General features: G+C 46.1%; 1 protein-coding gene across 1 annotated transcript in view; it reads right to left on the bottom strand.

Annotated features, from left to right (window-relative positions):
* The window catches only part of LASP1 (LIM and SH3 protein 1), a 640,230-nt gene that overhangs the window by 429,753 nt on the left and 192,930 nt on the right, over window positions 1–17,547 (bottom strand). The window contains exon 2 of the mRNA XM_069634699.1: window positions 7,979–8,073. Within this exon, the coding sequence (XP_069490800.1) occupies window positions 7,979–8,073 (95 nt within the window). The remainder of the gene's footprint in view (window positions 1–7,978; window positions 8,074–17,547) is intronic.

The raw sequence follows: 17,547 nt of genomic DNA, 5'->3' as shown, positions 1-17,547 counted from the left end.
TCGGTCTCTTCGTTCACTGGGTCTGCTGCAAACAAAAATTCTTTTCCTCAAGGGATTTTCTCACCTATTCACTATATATAGGTGATTCACTATTCACCCAGATCCCCCTCAGTCGGGCTCAGATCCCTTTTCTACAATGTTTGCAGGATATTCTTTTCGGGTGGCTCACGGTTCATCCCGGATCCCCCTCAGCCGGGCTCAGATCCCTTTCCACACAATTGTCTCTCAGCCGGCTCAGACCAATTTCAATTTTACATCAAGTAAAAAAGACTTTCAAATGTGCACAAGGTTTGGCTTGACCCATCGCAGGACCACGATTTTACAACTTCTTCTCTTGTGCCTTTATCACCTTTCGGTTCAATATCTAACAGACTTTCGAATGAACACCCACATGGTGTCGGACCACTGTTTATGGCATCGAATCTTAGCTTCAAAGTTCAGTCACTCTTTGGCTGCTTTAACTATATTTGTATCGCTTTCCACATGCACTTCAGGCACTGTTCCCTTCAATTTCCTTTATACAATGTTGCAGCTTGCAACCTTGGTTTCCACACAGCCTGGGCTGATATCAGTCTCCCAAACTCACCGGCTGTGCTGTATTCACCGGTGGTACTTTGTTGTAGGTGCCAAGGACAGTACCACAGCAGCAAACTATTCTCCCTGCCTCTACTATCAACGCAGGAGCGCCCCGGGTACCTATGACACAAAATGCCAGTCTTCAGCCAGTCCGATAGCACAGCGAGCAGAGCGCTCGCTTTAACATCTGTGCAGAGCCTGTCGATGCAGGTTCCAATCCCGGCAGGGCCAAACTCAGCCTTTCATCCTTCCGAGGTCGATAAATGAGCACCAAACACTGTGGGTAATATGCAGCGCTCATATCTGAGGGTTTGTAGCAAATATATCTTACGTTTCCTATTCCTGAAGGCTCATGAAAGTTAAGTCTTTCGGTGAAAAGGTCAAGGGCACTTCCCTCCTTGCAATCCTCTTTGGTCTTGCCGTATTTCACCTTGTATTTAAATTCACATCTTGGAACTGCTGCTTCCTCATGTGCTTTGCCTCACTCAGTGTGCTTTCGTGCTCTGCCTTTTATCCGTGTGGGGAAGCTCGGACATGTCAGGATATTCTGCTCGGGTGTTAGTCTGTTTTCCCTCAAAATGAGTTGTCCATGAGAACGTGTTTGTGTCGGAAAAGTGGTGCCGGGCCGGGGGGGGGGGGGGGGGGGGGGTTGGGCAGGGGGTTGGATGGGGTAAAGGTGTTACAGGGAAGGGGATACCACGTCTTGCCAACCGGGTGTCCCACCTGCACTCCCAATAACCCCTTTTCCAGGTGATCCTCCCCTACTGGTCCACCCCCAGGCACTGGATCCATAAGCGATGGCCGTATCCTGGCCACCTGGATGACAGATTTCAGGGGACTAGCGGATGAGACACCATCAGGTTTCTCTGAGACATCATCCAGGGGAGGAAGTGACGGGTTCTTAGGTCTCTATACTTCGGTGACAAAACTAGAGCCAAAACTAAAGCCATTTACCTTCATATTGAGTCCTTAAAGAGGATTTTCCTTGCCACCTGCAAAATCTGCCCCTTCTCCTCCGAAAGGTGCCAACCCCCTAAGGATTTGTCTGCAGTAATAAGCTGCCAAGTTCAATGCTCATGGGGAGGGGTGCAGGACCTGATCTTCCGCCCGAGTTCACTTCGGAATATCAAAACAAAACTGGAGATTCACCAGATCCGAGAAGCAGAACCAAGACTAGGGCATGCCATCCCCTCCTAGAACTTCCAAAGCTAGTAAGTTATCGGAAGAAACAAACCCCTCCATTGCATCGCATGAAATCTCCAGGGCATCTGATGGGGCGTCCACACCTTGGCTCCTCTTAAATGCATAGGACATTTATTTTTCTTGTCCGTGGCAAACGTGTCCACCTGCTGACCTCTCGAATTTGTGGATAGGCTTAAGAGCTACCAACTGGTGCAGTTCCCTTCCATGGTTGGCCGCTACCAGACAAGCGATCTGGATCTGCATCGTTTACTCCTGGCAAATGTACTACTGAAAGACAACTACCATAGTAAATGATCTATTCCCAGATTGGTACCACAAGGAAGAGAGCTGCACTGACATCTGTGCATCTGTAAACGGTCTTGTTCTGAATGTTGGGCAAGAATGCCTTCAGAGCAAGAAATACTGCCTTGAATTCTAAACTGAGGATTCATGGTAGCTCCCCAACCAAGGAGAGAGGCATCCATGATAATTGTGTCTGAATAGGAGGGCTCAACGAATGGCATTGGTTTGAGGGTCTAAAGCTTTGGACCAGAGGCCCCCCCAGGCTAGTTGAGTTCTGTACATTTTGAGCCTGGCCAGGGGGGACTGCTTTTACACAAGGTTCAGAAGCTGTTGAAACAAGCACACTTGCACAGGTAGTCTGGAGGACAATTGAGCACGTTTTCTCTGTCTGGTCTGTTCTCGTGAATTCTCTGGCCAGAAGTGTACCCAAAAGGAGGCCTATGAAGATCAGTTCTTGAGCGTCCATCAAGGCATTCTACCTTCCAATTTACTGACGGGTCCAATTTGAACAGATGATTCAGGACATACTGGAGTTGTGCCTCCACTACCTGTAGGTAACAAGTTCTCATGGGTGCCGTGGAGGAAGGCTGCAACCAGTGCCATCATTTTTGTAAAGATCCCGGGTGCAAAAACTTGACACTTGTTTGTCTCCCACATGTGATGAATTTTTTCGAATGTAGTCAGATCTCTGCCCTTTCCATCTTATGGGAGGATGCAACAACCAGTGTCTTAGTTGGTAACATTCCAACCTATCCTTTTCTGACAACACAAGTTGTTGTTTGCATTCCTTAAAACATCTATCCTCTCCCCCTTCCATCTTAACTCCTACCTTTTTGCATGCAACTACCCACCATCCAGCAAAGGAGCCCTGTGACATTCCCAGGGAAAACTGTGGATTCCCAAACAATGGGGTACGGAGATGGGTTTGTAGACAGTTGCCAGTGTTTGATCAAATGGTCCCATATGTCACTTACTACCAGAAGTATATGGCTCGTACCTACATTCCTGGGTCTGTCCTGCTTGCATATCCACAGGACCCCCTGTATGACTCAAGTGTGCTGCAGCGTAGTATTTAGCGAAATTTGGGAAATCAAAGCCTCCCTTCGACCTCAGTGCCATCACGGTCTCCAATGCTATTTTGATTTTTTTTTTTTTTTACAAATAGAGTATTTAGCCTGTTAAGTGCTTTAAAGAATGTTAATGGAACCTTGAATGGAAGCATGTGGAAAAGATAAAGTAATCTGGGAAATACAACCATTTTTATTGATGCTATCTTCCCAAATCAAGAAATTCGCATTGGAGTCCTTATTCCAAGTCTACTTTAATTTTTGAGAGCAGCTCTGGGAAATTCGCACTGTATATGGTCGAAATAGTTTTAAATTAGGTACACCCCCAGGTAAGCTATCTTGTCCGATGCCAGATTGAACAGGGACACCTTCTGCAGACCCATCAACTGGTTCTTAGTGAGACCCAAGTTCAGCAGCTCCGATTTGGTCATTAACCTTTAGCCCCGCCACCACTTCTACCCTGGAGAGGTCCCTGCAGCACTACTGGAATTGAAGTTTCTGGATAAGTCAGAGCCAACATGTCATCAGCAAAAGCAATTTTGTATTGTTCTTCCCCCAAAATGTATCCCCTGAATAGCTGGATTTTGTCTGATAGCAGGAGTGATTCTAAATATATTGCATATAAGAGTGGGGACAGAGGACACCCTTGTCTCGTCCCCCTGGAGATTTGCACCTTTTCCGACAATCATGAGTTCATAGAAAGCCTCATCGCGGGACAGCTGTAGACTGCTTTAACCATCTGTATAAATCTTGGTCTCAACCCTGTGCTCTCCAATGCCTCAAATAAGAATAAGCATTCGACTTGGTCAAACACTTTCGGCGTCAAGCGCTATTAATACTTCCGAAACACTACAGAGCTCGACTTGCTCTATCAAATGTGACACCATTCTAGTGTTGTACCACGTGTTTCTTCCCCGGATAAACCCAGATTGTCACCCCTTCTACCAGATCTTGTGGGGATGGACCAATCTAGCAGCTAGGACTCTGGCGCAGATTTTAGCGCTCAAATTTAGAAGCGCGATGGGACGATAAGATCCACGAAGCTTCGGATCCTTATTGGGCTTACCAAGCACTACAACTTTAGCCTCTGCCATTGAGGGGGGTCACCATACCTCTGGCCGAATGAGTTAAAAAGGCATGCTTCAGACTTAATTTAGTGCAGAACCTTTGATAGAAGCATGCCAGATAACCATCCGGTCCAGGAAATTCGCAGCAAACCTTTCATCACAGCCTCTACTTCCTCACTAGTGATTTCTTCCTCCAAACATTCCCTCTCCGATTCCCCCAGTTTCTGACCTGCCCAAAGTATTGTTTTACTGTCTGCTGATCAGGGTTGTCTGACTTATACAGGGACAAATAAAACTTCTCAAAGGAGTTCCCTACCTTCTTAGTCTCAGTTGTTATCGACCCATCTCTCTGGGTTTAGGCCGTTATGGTACGATCTGCCTCTGCACATCTCAATAGGAGTCTATGCGCCCTATTTGCATTTGTGTAGGAACGCTGCTTCGTGTATAGTAGGGATCTTTCCGCCCTACGTGCGCAGAGCAACTCCAACTGTGCTTCAAGGTCCTTCAGCTTTTTATATGTAACCCGGCTCTTAACTTGCTAACAATTGCACAAACCCTAGTATCTGGAATTCAAGGTCCGATTCCATAGCCTCCCTTTGTTTTTGTTTCTGGGACAGTATGGCAGTATGGCTATGATTTGCCTGCGAGATCCCTTCTTGTGCCGCTTCTTGATTCTCATTCTCTGCAAAGTATTCTTCTATCCGGTCTCCCAGCCTTGCCACTGCTATTTCGTTTGAGAGGATCTATGGCGGGAACGACAAGGCCCACAACCCTCTGTGCGGTTCCCCCATCTGTATAGCGATTGTTAATGGTGCAGGGTCAGATAATGAAATTGTTTCCAAGTTCAAGTATTGTACCTCTCCCATGAGAGTTGCCGAGACCCTGATGTAATCAATTCTAGACATTGTTTGGTGTACATGTGAGAAACTAAATAAATCCACTTTCCTCCTTTTTTCACCCGGCAAACATCTTTAAGAGCCAAGTTGTCAAAGGCTTCTTTTAAGCTCTTGGGCGGAAGACTGCTCCCCTGAACCACTGCCCCAACAGAGAGATGCTGGGTCAGTGGTTCAGGCGGGCAGTCCCATGCCAAGTTGAAGTCGCCTGTGAGGCTATCTTCCCCACCGCAAACTTTTCTAATTTCAATATTACTTCTTGAAAGAAATTAACCTGATTTACGTTTGGCGCATGTATAGTCCAAGGTCAAACTCTGGTGACCCAGTTGCACCTGTAAGAATAAGAATCGCCCCAGTTTATCTTGAAGTGTTTAAGACTTGTGCTTGGAGGGAGCCCCTCAAGAACGATTAGCACCCCTGGAGGTTTCCCCAAAGCATTTGCTTGACAAATGTGTGTTAAGTGTTGAAAATGGGGAGCTGATCTATCTGATCTTTGTGAGTCTCCCGAAGCATAATGACATCAGCCTGGTAGTATCTCAGTCCTTCAACTTTTTCGTTTGACCAGTGAATTTAAGCCTTGTACATTGCACGATGTAGTCCTAAGTGACATTGGACCCATTATAGCCATTTCCCTTCCTTGGTAACATCACCAGAAGTTTAATATAGTTTGAGATTGGTCTGCAGACATAGGTCACTCCCCCCTCACTGATAAGAACCCCCCCAACCCCCACAACGTCCCAGAACCAAACTCCCTGCGTGCCTCCTCCCCTCTTCTTTCCTGGTCAGGACCAGAGTTCCCAAGACCCACCCCAGATACTATCCTAGGGTTTTGGAACTGGTTCACACCCGGGAACCTCCCCTGGAGGGAGGAACTAAGCCCCATAACAGACTCAGTCCCCAAACCTCTCCCTCCCTCCCTCCCTCCAGGCCCTTATTGTCCAACTACAGACATATCCCTCCTTTCTCACCCCCTCATCAACGCTCTTATTGAAGCCGTATGGACAAGGTAGCCCCAATTTGAAACCTCTTGTGGTGTTATTGACCTTAGTTCCGGCACACCTCTCTTCATTTGACCTGGGGGCCTTTTCAATGTTACATCTCTGCCACCTCTCCTTCTCCCGAAACCTCAAGAGTCGGGACTCACTGCTGCTCGCCTTCCCACGTAAACAGGAGACCAAACGGAAACGTCCACTTATAAGCAATGTTTTTTGTTAAGATTTTTGTCAGCGGGTGCATAGCTTTCCTCCTTTGTAGTGTGGTTAGCACCAAGTTCTGGTAAAGATATATCTGGATTCCATTGATTGTTACACCCGGGTGGACCCTTGCAGCACAGAGTATTTCCTCCTTCATTGTGTATGAGGACAGGGCCACCAGGACATCTCGTGGCTTCGCTCTTGGATCCCACTCCATAGGTCCTACCCTATGCAGTCTATCTTCACATCCTCTGGTTGAGGATGTCAGGAGGCTCTCAAAACATTGCTGCATAGTGTCCCTCGGGTCAGCGTCAGGGATGGCCTCATTTAGGCCCTTCACCCGAATGTCTGATCTGCGGGAGTGATTTTCCAAGTCCTCCACCTGCAGTTCAAGGTTGTGGGTAGCCCTGGCCACCTGTGCCAAGAGGTAACTATTTTGTTTAACTTCCTAAGCGACTTCCGACAAGCCTCAGTTATGTCCACGCTAGACAGCCGATCTCATGAATTGGTATCGCCTGGCATTGAAGATCATAGCCTAAAGGAATCAAATTGAGTAACTTGGTCATTCAGCGGGATAGAACGTTTAAAGTGACATGGATGCTGTGACAGATATCCCCCGATTAGGGCTTCTGATCTCACACCAAGTCTTCAATGGTAGGAGGTTGTAAAGGTAAGCGTACAGTGATCTGTGCTCCTAATCTACTGTACGAGCCATGGGCGATTTGCAAAGATCTTTTCCCTAAAAGCAACCTCTGGCAGAAAGTCCAAAGCACTGTTTAATGGTCATACGAGAGTGACTCCCTAAAGACAAATACCTTGGTTAACTCCCAGCAGTTGAAATGTTTGTCACGCTCTGCTGCATGCTGTTTGAGGGTAAACATGCTGCCCTGAGTGAGAGAACTACAGCAAGGCTATAGTGTGTACTTGCCACAAATACCAATTTTCAACTGGGATGGTTTTGCAACATGTTAGGAAGTCAGAGGCAAATAACGTGTGGACACATTCAGCAGCTGATGTGTTCTGCTCCCGAGCCATTGTTATAGTTACTGCAATTAATTTTCCAAAAATCCCACTGCACTTACTTTTCAGTAGTTCTAGGTTGACCTACATGCACTGTGAAAGAAGAATTTACAAATACTGAGGAACTACAAGCCTGCATGTTACCTGTGGAGTAGATCTCTCGTCATAAAATCCTAAGGTTTGTCACCATCTTACCTAAGTGCTTATCTGCCTTATAAATCCGAAATTCTTCAAAGACTAGAGCTCTGCTGGAAACACTAGCTATATATTGGTTTTCACCCATTTCCCCAATAAAGTCTTGGGGCACCTTTGTGCCAGAAAATTCTGCAAACGTCCCCACCCCAGTTATCAGAAGGCCACGGGCACACAGTGCTTGGCAATCCACATGGACATATGCAACATATATATGCTTGCCAAGAATAATAAATGCCTAGTTTATTAGGCAATACCTTTGAAATACCCCATGCCCCTCTCACACCGATCATCCCAGAAAGGTAGAATCATCAAAAGAAAATCAAGCTCTCAGTGCTAGAGGCGGCCAACAAACAGGAAAGTTGAGGTGTATGACCTAGGCCTTGTGTTGAGGGAGCGCACTGGTTGGTTTATGCAGAAACTAACAGTTCAACATGTACACAAATGTTATGACAAGCGAACTGTGGTCTTGGGCTAGCACTTACGAGTTGCAGTATGGCTTCTTGTCATAGCCCTTGTAATTCTTCATGTTCAAGGTCATCTTGCAGGTCTCGCAATGGAAGCATGCTTTGTGCCAGAACTGGGGAAAAAAGAAACGTTTTAGAAAAGTAAACACCTGCAAATAGTAAGTCACAAGTTATCCACAGCGATTCAGCTCCAACTTTACTTTGCAACATTAATCTGCAATGCTGACACCATAGCTACCCTCATACTTCAGCAATAGCTCCATTCACAAAAGGGCAGTGATCATGCCCTTACTGTCTGTAGCTTGCTATTTGATCTGTGGAATGGCCTAGCAAAGATCTGCATACAATTCAAGTCACCTGGCAACAGAAAACGATTTCAGTATATAGGTTGGATAAACACCTATACGTTCTAGGTATGCAACCTACAACTGAGTGGTTTCCCAAGTAAGGGTGCAACAGGTGAACTAATGTAAATTTCCAGGTGTCTATGTTCAATGCAAAACAACCAAAGGTATTAATGTACTTTAAAAAGAAACTATCACGGCTCGCGACAACCTGCTCCATAAAATAGTCCCCAAAAGATTGCCAGCGAAAAGTCCATCCCCGTATAAGCAGCAGTTTCTCAGTCTGGTCTCCCTCAGGCTTTTTTGCTATAACCTAATCTCAAGTCAATCCACATTATTTCAGCCTTCTGGTTCCACCATCTTCACAGCCTTGGTGCTTTGCAGGTGGCACTGGTGACTCGAGGATTATTCAGTCTCGGAGACGGTTCACAAGTTTATTTGACTTCAGGGCCCCAAGGCCACCTCCCTGGTCTAGAAAGTTACAATCCTGCCTTGCTCAGGCGTCCCAACAGTTCCGATTTATGCTGCAGGTAAAGACCAAAAAGGTAAATGCTTTATCTGTTGAACCTCCCTTACAGACATCCAGGGGTTTGTTATCTAAAAAGGGGCAGTGGATTGTGCCTTTCAGAGAAACTGCCCGATTCAGTCTTCGTATCACGCCATGTACTCCTCTCCCTCACTTCCTGATGCTCCCTGTTGCTTCTATCGCTTTCCTTTAACTCCGCCCACCTGCTCTATACTTTGAATCTTCCCTCTGTCCCTCCAATGTCTCTCGCTCTCAAGCCTTGCTTAGACTCTTCGATATAACTACTCCCTCCACCTCCTCCACACCATAACTCTGCTCCAACTTCAAACACCCTTCATCCACTCACATGCATTTCACATTCATTCCCTACACGTCCTCTTCCAAGCACTTGCCAGTCTCTTATATACACACATACATACACACACATTCCACTTGCACTCACTAACCAATGCCTCACCTGCTCCAAACATTACCTCCACATTCCACTCCACTGTCCATCCTCCTGCTGGTCTCTTGGTTTGCCTCCTCCGAACAATCCATAACTTCCTGATTCCGGTTGTCTTTTAACCCCCCGCCCCACAACCTATCCTCTGGTTGGTCTGCAGTGCCTGGTCAATCTGACCCGGTCCTGCCCATCTGGGAGAGGTTACATATAAAAAAGCCTTCATATCATCGCTTTACCCCCCTGAACTTTTTCTCCCCATGGAGCCACCCCAGAACAATGATTGTTTGTTATGCACCATGTCCCAGTTCAAGTTACAGGGGTGCAGTTAGGCCTCGCTACCCCTAAATTAAGTCCCATTTTATTTGGTTGGGTTTTCCTTCATGTTTGATCGTCTGGGGGACCCACACCGGTCTCCTCAGGTGAGCCAAGGCTGGTGTGTGGTGTGTAGCTTTGGAAAATGCTGCACAAGTAGCCCACACCTGAATTCAAAAAGGCATGGGGATATGCAAATGGCCACTGTGCAAACAAGTTGACACAAGGGGGGGGTGAGGAATTGGGGCGCTCCCAACTGCCTCATGTCCCTATGGGGTAGGCCTGGCTCTATTCCTCCCTGGTAACACTACCACCTCAGGTTGAGCGGGATTCCCATCCTCTCTTGTTCAGACTGCCTTCTATCACGGTTAATAAATAGTTTCTCCTGGACCTATAACAGTTCCCCTCCTGGAACTAGTCTCCCTCAGGATTCACAACAGCAGACTACAGTTGTAGAGCTCGTCATCCCTGCCACTCCAAATTCATCAGGGTCTGTGTCAGGCCACCAGTATTAGAATGCTTTACTGACATGGATCAGATCTTGCCTGCAGCTCTCTTTGGGATCATTGGTGGAGGCCTGAGGCTTTAGGCCTTCCAAATCCCTCAACGTGAGGCAAGTGCTCCTCCAGCAGCATAGCGACTCGCTCTTATTAAGAAGTCCACGCCCTGGACCACTTCCACCTTGGTCTCTTGTATTACAAACTCTCGAGTCTTTCCCTGTGGCAGTTTCTCCTGGGACTGGCATTCAGAAGAATCACCCGTTGCATCAAGAAAGCACAAGCAGACCCATCAGTCTCCCCGGTGTGGCTCTCCCAGTTTGTCTTCTTTAGACTTCAGTTACTAGGTTAGACGGTATTCCTATCACGCCATCGGATTAGTTAATCCCCTTCTGGACTGTAGGTTTGAACCTAATTTGTTATTCTCTCAGTGGTCTCAAATTATTCTCATTATTGATCGATTAGTAGGATTTCAGTGTTGGTTAATTGTAATGGGACGTCCATTGCCTGGAATTGGAATTAGGATTTGCAAGGTTTGATAAGCATTCATGATGTACTGTGCCATCTTGGAAAATTGTATTTCCAGCAACATGGTTCCATGGGGTATCCCTACACTGCTGGGGCTTAAGCACGTCGGATGTTGCAGTCCAGTATATATCCCTGCTTCCCACTCCAGGTAAGAAATAGGTGGTTTCTCTTGTTTGGCGAACTCACCATTGTTATGTTATGTTATTACAACTTATAGAGCGCACGGTCGTCCAAAGGCATCTTGGCACTAAGCAGGAGAACTGCTCAGTCGAAGAGAGACCAAAGGAGGAGCCGGAGATTAGAATAGGTTAGTTTTCAATGCTCTTCTAAAACTAAGGTGGTCCGCGGTGGCTTTAAGTAGCGGGGGGTAGGTTGTTCCAAAGTATGGGCACAGCAACTCTGGAAAACTCTGCCGCCGAGCCTTTCCCGGTTAGCTCTAGGAACAATAAGATGGTTAGAAGTAGCGGAATGGAGATCCCGATCCGGAACATATCGAACAAATTTAGACTAAGAATTCGGCTCCCTGACCGTGAATTGCCCGGTGGACAATGCACAAAGACTTGAAATGAATTCGCTGCTTCACCGGAAGCCAACGATGTTGGCGTAACACTGGCGTGATGTGGGCCCCATAGGGAGAGCCAGTGGCTAACCTGGCTGCAAGATTGTGCATACGCTGAAGACAGTGGATAAGACCGATCGGTTGTGCCAGGTACAGTGAATTACAATAGTCCAACTAGGAGAGGACTAGTGCAGCCACCACAGGATGGCGAAGGGCTTTGGGGATCATAGGCATGACCCTCTTGAGAATCCGGATCTGATGAGTGGACTGACACACGGCCGTAACCTGGTTAGCCATAGACAAAGAGGCGGAGAGGATAACCCCCAAGTTCTTTACTTTACTGACTGGACCAGGTAGAGGGCCATGGGAAAGAGGTCAAAAAGCAGGAGTCCACAGTAGAGGTTTGGGGGGGCATCCTACCAACAGTACCTCCGTCTTATCACCATTTAACTTTAGCCAATTCTAGTCCATCCATATCCCGACTGCCTTTAGACAATCATGGAGACAGGCTGAGACCTCAGTTTGATCCTGGTCCAAACTGATCAGGATTTGTGCGTCATCCGCGTATGAGTAACAATTAAGCCCATAAGAACAGATGAGGCAAATCATGGCCCATATGTTGAACAGAATCGGCGATAGAGAAGATCCCTGAGGGACCCCACAGGTGAGGGGGCAGGAAACAGAGAAAGGGTGGCATAGCGAGAGTGTGTGCAATCAGAAAGAAACGAGGTAAACCAGGCAAGAACAGAGCCGGATATCCCAATCTGTGAGAGGCGGATGGAGTGGTCCACCGTGTCGAATGCGGCGGAGAGATCTAATAGGATCAGAGCCCCAACTCCACCTGCATCGACAAGTCTGGACATATCCTGTACAGAGACAAGGACACTTTCCGTACCTCTCCCTGGTCTAAAACCAGCCTGTGAATGATTAAAGCTTTTAGAGGATTCCAGAAAGGAAGACGAGGAGTGACCAGAGATTCCAGGAGTTTAGACAAGAGGGAGAAGAGAGAGAGGGCGGAAATTAGCCGGGATAGTAGGGTCCAGGGAGGGCTTCTTAAGGAGGGGAATGACACTCGCCGATTTCAGCTCTGGGGGAACCAGTCCGGTTTGGCATGAGTTATTTATCGCCATCGTGATATCAGTCAGGATGTCGGGGGCAATAGTCTTCATAATAGCAGCAGGAATAGCATCCTCAGGAGAGCAGGATTTGATCTTTAAAATGGCTGCCAGAACTTCTGCTTCGGTGAATAGAGGGAAGGAAGACCAACTAGCAGGAGTGTCAGTGGAAAGGGCGGGCACAAAGCAGGTGGTATCGGAAGGCAGTAAAGCAAGGGATTTTGCAATGTTAGCTCGAATAACATCAATTTTTGTAGTGAAGGAGGCCAGGCCATTGCACAGTTCCTGAGAGGGTTTAGCCATAGAGGTAAGAGTTTGCGAGGAGGCCAACGAATGCACAATGGAAAAAAGAGTTTTAGGTTTGCACAGCGCGTGTTCAATTTCCTGAGCAAAGAAGGTGGATTTCACCAGTTTTACGCTGGCCAGATAAGTGGACAGGTTCAGTTTATATAGGTCTATAAGCGTAGGATTATAGCATAGTCGCCATTTGCGTTCAGCTTGCCTAAGTTGACAGCGAGCCATTTTAAGCTGGTCCGTGAACCAGGGTTGAGCGGGTAGTCTGCGACCTTGAGTCTGTTTCAACGGGGCATAATGATCAGCTGTAGTCATCAGAGAGTGAGAAAGTGAGGTCAAGAATAGTGGCTTCATAGAGGCACAATTAGAAATAATATGGGCACTAAGTGCCTTCGGGTCGACTGACCGCCAAGAGCGTATTAGCCCTTTGCGGGTGGGGGGGGCATCCCTCCGCAAATGCGATTACAAAAGAAACCATGAACCCCACATACTTCAAATACTTCAAATCCCTACCTTTATTATCAGTTTTAAAGTCATACAGGTGGCTGTTACTACCTTCTAGCCCAAAACTAATTTGAAAGAAAAATTGTAGAGTGTGGAAAGCCCTCTCCTCAAACCCCAGTATTAGTCTTTGGGGAAAGAGTGTGGGCTCTAACTTCACTCAGTTGTTTGCTCATATTGAAATGGGGTGGGTTTGGCCACCATGGTAAAAAAACAAAAAAAACACAACAATGTAAAGATGTTTTATTTACTTGTACCGCGCCGCAGCCCGCAGGCATCAAGGCACAACATGTAACAAAAGACAAGACAGGTACTGTTGAAAAGGTGCCACATAAGTACCTATAACAGACATGTTTCATTTCCACTTCGAGTGTGGACCCCCTGCATTGGTGCCTTCCCCTGCCCCAACCCGTTCTAATGAGTAATCAGTACCAGCAGTGTAATTCAGGGATCACGGGTCTACTTTGGCACTGCAACCACCACTTAATTGCATAGAGGACCCTGCCTGCACCAGTGCAGGTACTATTTTACAATGACAAAATATCAATGGCAAGATAAAAACTAGGGGGCCCAACCCCACTACTTCCCAATTCACTTGAACCCTGGGTTTGCACCAAGATGTTTTTCTCGGATAGCCAAATGAGGTCCACTGACGAGCAGAGGGCGGCCCATGCATCAATTCACAAATCAAAGGCACATATCTAGGAATGTGAGCAGTGTATCACCGATGGTCATGCGAGGTACACGGAATAGCAGAACGGGTTCGACCAGACCAATTGATATGAATACTAGTGTTGACATGGTAAGGTTCACCTGATGGATATGTAGGCAAGCAGTTTAGCAAAAAAGCAGGCCCATTTCTTTCTCGTGTCATAAGCAGTCAGCAGGGTTGATGACACTTTAATATCCTTTTAGCGCTATACAAATCACCAAATCAAATGGCAAGGTAATCAAATGTAATCTGTAGTAAAGTATGTTGTATAACCTCAAAGATCTGGATAGAACAGTGGGAAATCAAACAGTGAACTTTTATGAATAAAACAAAGCAGGGCATTTCAACTAGTTAGCAAAGATGGACTTGTTAACCAGAAAAAAAGTGTCCGCTTTTGTCCAACACAAATGACTGAAGAAATGACACCAACATCTAGACGTGATATAGCTATATACAGGGTGCAAAAATTCAAGTTGCAAGTTACTAGCCAGCCATTAGAAATTAACTTGCCACCTCAATTCTATACATGGAGATACACACCCCAAATAAATACTTATCAGTAATAGTCTGTGGCTTGTATCTCCTTTAAAGAAAATCGTATACTATGCATATACCGACATGCAGAATATTATATCTTGTCCCGTTTACGAATTCGAAAAGGGGGTCGACAGGGGCATAGCGGTAGCACTATCCCAGGACTATGTAGTTATCCATGCACATTCACACGTCAATGTCCTCTGATTGTTATTTTTCTGTCCTGACAAAACATGATAAAGTATCCTATACGCACACAGACTTTGCTCCCTTGCGGGAGGACTAGAAAGCAGTACCTGAGAGGCGGTAGGTGAGCCAAGGCAACAGTTGCAAATAAATGCCTTAACACCGCTTGTCCCACACCTGTGAATCTGACATTACATGTTGTTGCGTAAATAGGAGCACTGCTCCAGGTTGCGGTCTTGCATATTGATTCAAACAGCACATTTGCTAGGAATGCAGGTGTTGCCCCTGTACTTTGTGTTCAGCGAGCCCCTGGTTTGAAAGGTAGTGTTTTATTTGACAGTCTAAGATTGCTGTATACACTTGACAATCCATCTACCAATGGCTGCTTTTGTGACGGGGTCTACTTTCCTTCCTATAGCCAAACAAAAAAGTTAATCAGTTTCCCCGATAGATTGTTTTCTAAAAGGTAGTACATTACTGCACTTCTAACATCAAGTGTATGGAGCCCCCCCCCCTTCTTGACACCACTTTACTTTTGTAAATCGACAAAGGCTTCTGAAACAGATAGCGCTTGTAATTTGCGTATCCTTATGGATGAGATTGTGAGAAGGAAAGCCACCTTTTAAGTTAGTTCCTTTATTGAAGCCTTGTACATGGGTTCAAAAGTTGGAGCCGTTAATTTGCTTAATACAATGTTAAGATTGCATCACGACGTTGGATATGCAATTGGAGGGTACATTTATTTGACCCCTTATATAAAAGCTTTGGCAACACAAATCCTCTGCAAGAAGACTTGTATGGCAATGTAGGGTATGCAGACAGTGTAGCCAAGTAAACCTGGAGTACCAAACTAGGCCAGAGTCTAGTAGAGAAAGGAAGTGATTTAGTATGCTACAATTAATAGGACCAATACTGTTTGAATACCAGAAGACAAACCTTGGCCATGTATTGAAGCAGCAATGTCTGGTGTAAGGTTTACATGCCTCCATTAATATTTTCATACACCTGGATGATAGACTGAGGGGGCCTATGACCTCAAGCCAGGCTGCCAAGTTGGTTGTAAGAGGTGTCTGATGTGTAACTTGTTGGGACTGTTGAGTTAACAGGTCCACGGACACCATCAGTTTGTGTGGTGGTGACGTGTTGAGCAGATGAGAATACCATGGCTTTCTCGTCCACATTGGAGAAACCCAAATCATTGTTGCATGTCCCTAATGCAACCTGCAAACTAATTTTGCTAATGGGTGGGGGAAGCATAGGAGAATATCCCCCGATAAACTCATCCATAGTGCATTGCCAGTGACCCCCCTTGTGTGGGAACCTGGATGCAAAACGTTAGCATTTTGCGTTTTCTGTGGCTGCAAAGAGTTGGATGACCGCACAGTGCAAAGATCTGTTTGAATACGTTGGTTTTTAGTTCCCGCTCGTGTTCCTGTACACTGCCTAAGCGGTCTGCTAGCAGGTTTTGCACCCCTGGGAGATGCTGTGCTTAAAAGTGAATTGGCTTCCTGAAACCACTTCCAGATTCTCTGTGAGCGAATGCATAATTCTAGTGAGTGTGTTCCCCACTGGTTTGCTGATGTAGAACACGGCAGTAGGGTGTGTGGATTAGCACACTATTGATTTCTTGGCTGGACTGAAAATAGTCCCCTTTCCCCCTGCCAGAAGTTCCAGTACATTTATGCGTTTCTATGGCTTGTTGTACAGATAATCTTATGTATTTTCAAATATTACAATGACCATGAGTACCTAAACCAGATTTATGACAAGCTCACTGTTTTGAGAAGACACAGCAACGTTTTCTCTTCTAGTGAACACATGTTGCCAACATTCCTGCTATCTTGTCTTTATTACTTCACAAGAAATCACTGTCCTCAGACACCAAAATGAGTTAACAGGCGGGAAACCAATATAAAGTAAACGCAGGTAATGTCACAGTATAAATGCAGTCATAGCAGTATACCATACCAACCTTTTTTTCTTGGAACCTTTGTTTGATCCATGCCTCTAATGGGACACTTTGGTGTTCCTCTATCCCCTTTTTCACATTACCTTGGATAGTGTTCACATCTCCCAGCAATGTGGGGTTTTCTTTGTATGTATCTTTTCCAGATTTTGAGGCAAAGAATTTGGCTTTGAATGCTCTGTCAGTGTTTGGATTTTTAATAGTATGTACACGGATTGCCTTGTGTTTGCTCTTCGGTGTCGAATGGGAACAATGTATTGTGAATAAAGTCGACCGATCTACTTTTACAAGCCAAAATATGTATGCTAGACTTTGGTTGGGGCTCCAGGTTGTTGTGCTTTATATGTACAACCTTAGTGTCACCAGGTATGGACTTCACAGCGAGATTGGGCGTCTGCCCTCCGGAGTTGGGGACTGCTTGTGAGGAAACGAACGTCAGTTTCCTCTGCGTCGCTTTCAAAGCAGATACTACTGCTCCTCGACTTCGACGTCCACCACCTCAGCAGGTGACCGTCTCTTTTTGCAATCGCATCACATACTGCCCAGCACTTTGTGCAGCGCTCCTTTAATGTCTTCCGTTTAAATAATGTGCAAGCCTCAAACGTATCCTCTCTATGATCCATCGGTAGATAATTGCACACCCGGTGCCTACCCATGGGAACTTAGAATTGCAGCATGGGCAGAATTTAAAAGTAGTGTTAAGAGGCCTCCAGATATGTGTCATCCCACGCCTTTCTATGCATTAAAATCTTGCAAATGAGACACCTTTTATCTTACTATGCATAACACGTGCGCAGGGGAGCCGACTTTCCAGGGGGTGCCCAAATATAGGAAGTGACATCACCAGCGGTTACATGATCGCATTTGCACGTAGTTGCCAACTTGGTGTGAGGGGGCGCAGAACAGTGGAAACATTGGCTAGCATATACTGCATATACTAAAGTCAAGTAAGAAGGATGTTTAAGCCTTCCAGTTCATTCCAGTAGGCCATCACTGCCTCTACTCCACCCCTCGATAATCATCCAGGTTGTAGTAGCCCTCAAAAGGCAGAGCAACACAAATAGGATG

Source organism: Ambystoma mexicanum, chromosome 13, assembly GCF_040938575.1.
Source record: "Ambystoma mexicanum isolate Mex_15411 chromosome 13, UKY_AmexF1_1, whole genome shotgun sequence".
In the NCBI taxonomy this organism is placed as follows: domain Eukaryota; kingdom Metazoa; phylum Chordata; class Amphibia; order Caudata; family Ambystomatidae; genus Ambystoma; species Ambystoma mexicanum.
This window is presented reverse-complemented; position numbering and strand designations above follow the sequence as displayed.